Source organism: Elephas maximus, chromosome 24, assembly GCF_024166365.1.
Source record: "Elephas maximus indicus isolate mEleMax1 chromosome 24, mEleMax1 primary haplotype, whole genome shotgun sequence".
Lineage (NCBI taxonomy): Eukaryota > Metazoa > Chordata > Mammalia > Proboscidea > Elephantidae > Elephas > Elephas maximus.
The window spans coordinates 13,115,630-13,122,670 of record NC_064842.1 but is presented as its reverse complement, the minus strand read 5'-3'; the positions used below and the strand labels follow the sequence as shown (position 1 = coordinate 13,122,670).

Below are 7,041 nucleotides of genomic sequence, written 5' to 3'. Positions count from 1 at the left end.
GATATGAGGGAGCTAGGTCAGGGGAAGAAAACAGAATAGAGAAAAGGGTCAGTTTCCATATACAAGATGAGAAATAAAGCTTAACTGACCTCTGCACAAAATTCCCTATCAAGTCCCTTGCCAGGTTAATTTCATTTCAAAACTAATGTTAATAAGACAGAAGTCTTCCAATGAGGTATATTCTTTTGATTTTCCTCTCTCTCCCTGTCTTTTTTTTTTTTTTCAAGACAAATGTTACATTAAGAAAACATTGAGAATATTTTTTTACAGAGACTTTGAGATGTGATGGGTTAATTTCTACTTAGCCTCAGGTTCCTTATTTTAAAAATGTCATGTTACTGAATCATGCTTAGTCATTCATTCAGAGCCTGCTTAGGTTAATTAGACACAATGTGGGCAGACAGAATGACATTACAGAACTCCTTCAAAGGAGGAGAATTAGAGGGGAAGAATTCCAATAGAATTTTGCTCCATAATACTGGCTAGTACCAAAAAAGAAAATCAGGCCAAATAGGTTCCAGTAAGCTCTTGGATCATGGTATGGATTGAATTATGTCCCCCAAAAACATGTGTTGTAAATCCTAATGTCTATGCCTGCAGTTATATTCCCTTTTGGGGATGAGTTGTTTTTGTTATGTTAATAAGGCAGGGTTAGTGTAGGGTGTGTCTTGAGTCAATCTCTCACAAAACATAAAAGGAGCAGATTAAGCAAGCAGAGATAGGAGAAGAGAGATGCCAAGCCATATGAAGATCACCCAGGAGCAGAAGCTCAAAAGAGACAAGGACCTTCCCCTGGAACCAACAGAAAGAAAGCCTTCCCCTAGGGCCAGTGTCCTGAATTTGGACTTCTAGCCTCCTGAACTGTGAGAAAATAAACTTCTGTTTGTTAAGGCCACCTACTTGTGGTATTTCTGTTACAACAGCACTAGATGACTAAGACAGCACAGCTTTGGTTGAGCAGTAACGCCAAGATGCTAGAATTATCAACACTTGGTATCCATACAGGCAGGTTCGGCCAAAGCCGTTCACTATCTGGGAGCAACTATAGAGTATCAGCGGCAAAAACACATTCTGCAGAACACCAATTCCATGGAATAATCTGAGGGGGAAAAAAAGGGTCCCATAGTTTGCAAAAAACACTAGGTTAAACAAATAATTCTTCTTCTGCGGGCCTTCTTAGAGCCTTTAAAACCTTAACGTGTATCCCAAAGGGGATGTCCCATGCAGGGTTCTCAAACCTACTTGTTCACAGAACCCTCCCACCTTTTTATCTCTGCGATTTCTTGTGACTGGTAGTTCACCCTTCTGTACCTTACGTGAGAGGAGAAGACTTATGAAAACATTACACAGGCCTCTATCCTCCCCACTGTAGGTTTTTCTGGTTCCTCCAAGGTGTGTCTGGTGTGTTTTTATAATACTAGAAAGCTAAGGGAATATTTCCTATTCAAATAAAGAATTCATGATGCCATGTAATTTTCTTAAAATTCTCCAATTCCTATCCCCAACCCTCTAAACTATCCCAAGTGAATCAATAAACTAGTTCATAAGAGAAAATTGCAGCGATTTTATATGCTTTTTTAATCAATGCTCAGTTATAATCAGATTATAAAATGAATCACATTTCCACATCTCTTTCTCGCCACATGGGCTTGTCCTTGGGCTCTCAGTAGCTCCCTCTCTGCTGACTGTCACGGAGCTGGGCCTCCCCTGCCATCTGATCAAAGGAGCTCTTGTGAAGGGCTCTAGTGTTATCTTTCATTTGTGAAGAAGCCCTGGAGACCTTCTGGAAATCCTCGAGGGCTGCTGCTTTCTCCCGAGAGACCTCTTCCATCCTCTGAAGCTTTTTCTTAATGGCCTCCTTGATGCCCTCAATGTGGCATTTTTCCTCCTTCTCGGCTCTCAGCTTCAGGATGTGATGATTCTTTTCGCACAGAATGTTGAGATCCCCAACGTGCTTCGCCTTGTCTTTGATGTTCTTGTGGGCGTTAGTCCCGACCTGCTGGATCTTTTGGTCGGCCAGCTCCATCGGCATCCTCTTATGTATCTTCCTCTGCTCCTCTGACTCTCCAGCACGCCATGTGACCTGCTGGAGCTGCTTGTCCTCCTTCTGGGCCTTCTCCCTCAGCTCTCGGTGACGCTCCTTAACCAGGCACTGGTGGGTCTCATGGGACTGCTGGGACCTCTGCTCCAGGGACAGTTTCCTGAGGAGCTCTTCGGCCTTGGCCTGGCAGTCCATCAGGACCTTTCGGGCCTGGTGATTGACCATAGAGGTAAGGTTGGTCTCCCGGGCCTTCTTCAGGCACTCCATGGTGCGCAGGTACCTCTTGTGACAATCCTGCTCAGGCCTCTTCTGCAGCTGTAGGCTGTTGTGCTCCTGTACCTTCTCCTGCTCCTTCAACTGCTGTACCTGGTACTGCTTCCTGTGCTCTGCCTGGGGACGGGTCCTCTCCGGCTTTCCCTGGCACTGGTTCTCCTGGCTCTCCAATTTCCTCTTGCATGAGGTCTCCTTCTGGATCTTGTTCTTCACCTGGCTGTCCCGCTGGACACGCTGCCCCTGGCATTGATGAGCCTTGGGCTGCTCTTTCTCCAGCTGCCACTGATGTTGGCTCTGTTGCAGCAGCAGCCTGCGCTCTCTCTCCAGGGTCATCTGGACCTTCTGGTCTGAGCGCTTCAGCTCCTCCCAGGCCACAGCCGCCTGCTGCTGCAGCTCCCGCATCTTCTGGGCCTTCTGGAGCCGGGCCAGCACCAGGGCCACAATCTTCTGGTCCCTGGAAGAGATCACCACCTCTGCCAGCTTGTTCTTGAGGAGCTGGGTGTGCTGGCTCTGAAGCTCCCGGCTGGACACCGGCCCTGAATTGCCCTCCAGCTGGGAGTGCTGGCTGGCTAGCGACTCCATCAGCTCATTCCTGTCCCTATCCGGGGAGGACACACAGGCTGATTGTGTACTCCCTTTGGAAAGTACAGAAGACTTCTCTGTGGGAATTGAGGAAAGGGACCAGCAACCTAGAGCTCGACGGACCGGCACTGCCCACTGGTTTCCATTCTGTACCTTTTCTACCCCAACAGTCCCACTCGAGGGAGTGTAAGCTCCCCGAGGGCTCGGCGGGGGCGAGTCTCCCTGGGTCGCAAGGTAGTGCTGCCAGGGCTGAGGCTGGTGGTGTTGCAACGGCTGCCAGATCAGACTGGGCCTGCCGCCTCCCAGCCGCTGGGGCTCGGTCCCTGCCTCCCCCCAGACATTTCCCAGGCGCCGGCTGCGGGGCCGCTGCTTCCTGGCGCCCTCCGGGGACCTCCGGGCCACGTCGGTCAGGCTGCGGCTTTCCCACGGCGACTCGGGGTAGCAGCGCCTCCGAGGCCACGGCGTGGGCGAGTAGCGCAGGGGCAGGGACTGCCAGGGCGACGTCGCCTCGCTCCCCGCCCCCGGGGCCCTGGCCCAGGCGCACAGGGTCGGCTCGGACCGGGGCCCACGCCCGCCGGGCCGAGCCGAGGACGCGCGCTCCCGGCTGGGCGGCGGGGGGTCCCAGAGGTCCCTGTAGGGCCGCGGGGAGAAGCGGCCGAGGCCCGCCATGCTGCACCGGGTGCGCCCAGCGTCTGCCCGGGGGTCCCGGGGCCTCCGGGGGGGCTGTGGGGACCCGCCCCGCCCTCCGATCCCGAGGACCCGGGTCGCCTGTGACGCTCAGGCCACTTCACAATGCGCCTGGCGCCCCGGGTCTTCGCAGCTCTCGGGCCTCGCCGGGTGCCACCACCCCGGTCTTGCTAGCACCCCGCGTGCCGAGAGGGAAGAGTGGGAGGCACAGGGTGGCAGGGGAGAGGCAGGGTGGCAGGGTGGCGGATGCAGCTATAGGAAATCAGGGGTGATAGTTAAAGAAAGCTGAGGGTGCATAGCGAACCTGCACCAGTGTTTCAGGTAGGAATTTGAACTTGCATTTATTTTTATACACTTTGAAGTGGCAAAATTTTAGAGTCCAGGTAGTGGTGTAGTGGTTAAGAGCCACAGCTGCTACCCAAAAGGTTGGCATTTCAAATCCACCAGGCGCTCCTTGGAAACCCTGGGGCAGTTCTACTCTGTCCTCTAGGGTCGCTATGTTTTTAGTTTTTGGTAAAGGCATCACCTCAGAATGGGAAAAAAAAAAAAAAAACTAGTGCTATCGAGGAAAGTAGCGGGGAAAAGGTGAGGGGAAGGGTCGCTGAGCAGCCAGGTCGCGGTTAGCCTGGACTCACCATCCCTGTACCTGTGCCTGTGGGCAGTGTATGCGGATTTGCCGCTACGGAAGCACCTGATACCCAGCGCCCTTGTGACCCTTAAGCGTTTGCTTTTTTAAACTTTAGAACAGGAAAAAGAGGATTGTTATTTCCCTAATATGGCAATTATTGCCTGTTGACAAAGTGTGCATGTCCTATGCACTTTTCTGAAATAGCCTCAGTGAACACCATGCTAAAATCGCATTTATTGCTTTTTTGTCCTTTTCCTCCAATTTTGTGATTTTCTTCGGATTTAGAGTTGGGTGAACTTGAGTTTGAATCTTCCCCTGCAACTTTCCACCTGTGTGATCTTGGGCACGTTGCTTGACTTTCTTGACCCTCAAGTTCTCAGCAGGTGGAATTGCGTGAGTGGTGATAATACAGCTCTGCAGGGCTGTTGTAAGGGTCAGGTGGCATTATGTATCAAGGGCTTGGCACCAATGAAGCATTCAATAAATATTATTCTGATATACTGCTAGACTTCAGTTAAAAGTTTTAAGACTTAAATTAACTTATGGACGTCTATTAAAAATGTCTACAGGTTCCTAGTGTAAGGCGAAAGGAACGAATGTAATCCTAAACCAGTTTGGGTAAAGGGTACAAAGCCGGGGAGGGGAGACTTGCAAGGCTTTGTCATGTCCACACTGCGCTGTGGATTCTGGCTAAGTTACTTCCCTTCTCTGGGGCGCAATGAGGAAACATTTCTGGAATATGATCTCCAAACATAGTACCCTCCTTAAAGAAGAAAAACGAGTGCTTACCGACTCCACTTCCCTTAACGTTTCCTTGGAGCTTCACAGCAACCCCAGCTAGGCAGGGACAGTAGAATTAATTTTAGAACAAGCTGATATTAGAATTTTCCTTAGGCCAAGTCAGAGACAGCCACAGTAAGCGACTTCCCCAAACGTCACTGTATAAATGGCAGGAGTTTTGACTTCAGGTTCAGTGCTTTTTCCTTGTTACTAGGCTGTCTCTTGGGAAATAAACTCTGAATTGAGACCTACTTTTAAGAAATCATCAAGCCAAGGTCCGAGGCCACTAAGAAAGACATGACGTACACGTGCTCTAGTTGGAATAATGCTTTACTCACATAGAAGAGAGACAGCTTTATTAGTGGGTATCAGTCCCCCATGGCCAGCAGGTTGTGCTGCAGGAGAAGGACCCTGTTACCTCCCACCGGAAACATACAGCAGTGGGGTTGGCCAGGTGCCAAATCACACACATGCATGAGCAGTACAAAGAAGGCTTACTGTGTACCCAGAACAGGGAAGGAGTTTCCCTGACAGGGAAGAAGAAAAAACTGGGACAGAGAGCAGCTCAGTTGCCAGCCTCCGTTATCACAGACTGTCCCAGGCCCAACACGCTGATTAGGCCGTCCAGGTGAGGGTTGCGAGGCCGCATGACAGACCATTCTCCCAACAGAAACTTATGATGGATGTATATCAGCAGGCCAAGGCTGCCATGCCCTTGAAGCCACGTGGTTGCAGCCTTAACCAGAACCTTGGCACAGTGCAGAGGAGCCCGCTCCGCTGCGCCAGGATCACATTTGCAGTCATAAGCACTTCTAGAGCTGAGGATGAGAAGTTGTTTCTACCCTAAATCTCTATTGGCACCACTCTTAGCACTGTTAGAGAAATTATCTTATGTGATGGCAATCCTTGCCAAGAAGTAAGGACATTAAACCAAATTTCAAAAGAATCATTTAACTTTTAAGTTGGGCATGAATTAAGTAAGGAGCCCTGGTGGCACAGTGGTTAAAGAGCTTGGTTGCTAGCCAAATGATCAACAGTTTGAACCCACTAGCAGCTCCGTGGGAAAAAGATGTGGCAGTCTGCTTTCATAATAATTACAGCCTTGGAAACCCTATGGGGGCAGTCCTACTCTGTCCGATAGGGTTGCTGTGAATCCGGTTGTGCCGATACCTGAGTTTTGTTTCTCTGTTGAAGCTTCGTAGCACATTTTGCTCAGACGAGTGTGGCTCTGGCCAGTACCCAGGCTACTTGCTGTCATACAGAAGCAGTGTCATGTAGGAGAAAGCTCAGCTTCCAGAGAGCTAGGAGCCCTGCCTCTAGCCAGCCCTGTCACCAGCTAGCCCTGCCACCAGCCAGGCCTGTCACCAGCCAGCTCTGCCACCAGGCGAGTCACCCCGAGCAGTCATTTCACTTCGGAGTCTCCGTTTCCTCACCTGTAAAATGGCAGTGCCATGGGAGGTGATCCATAAGTGCTCCCAGACCAAATGTAACTAGAGAGGGATTCCATCTAATAGATGGTTCAGCCTTCAGTCCATAAAATGAAATAAGTTAGCCCGTGAAACCCGCTTACAGTGGCACCTGGCACGTGGCAGCTGCCCTATAAATATTAGCCATTGGGATCATTACCATCACTGTGCAGGGGCACGGAAACAGCAGAGAGCTGGGGGGTGGGTGGGGGGCAGAGCCAGAACTGGAACCAAGGGCTCAGCTTTCCATCAGGACCCCTGGCCTCGGGCTTCCTCTAAGGTTCTCAGGATTCACTGTGGAGCAAGGGCGTCTCAGCCCCTTCTGCTGGTGATGGATAAAGGACACGGTCTTCACCAACATTTGTTGAAAATCTGGGCCAGGATAATACAGGAAGGTACCGCGGGGCCCTTGTCACAACATCCCTAGGAGACACAGCCACAGGTAAATGCAGGGTGGGAGTGGTCAAGCAGCAGCTTTCACAGGGCTCCTAGAGGAGGGAGGGGTTGGCTCTGTCTGGGTTGTGCGTGATAGAGGGCCCCCCGCAGGATGACGTTAGGGCTCACCCTTGGAGGACAACTGGAAC

General features: G+C 50.9%; 1 protein-coding gene across 1 annotated transcript; it reads right to left on the bottom strand.

Moving 5' to 3' along the window:
- Positions 1-1,663: 1,663 nt before the first annotated feature.
- Positions 1,664-3,565, bottom strand: CCDC185 (coiled-coil domain containing 185). Its single transcript, XM_049867921.1, has one exon. It carries the CDS (start codon positions 3,563-3,565, stop codon positions 1,664-1,666), a length of 1,902 nt encoding a protein of 633 aa, XP_049723878.1.
- Positions 3,566-7,041: the final 3,476 nt, after the last annotated feature.

Excerpts from the sequence above, each read along its gene's own strand:
- CCDC185 (XM_049867921.1), bottom strand. The coding sequence starts at position 3,565 with ATGGCGGGCCTCGGCCGCTTCTCCCCGCGGCCCTACAGGGACCTCTGG.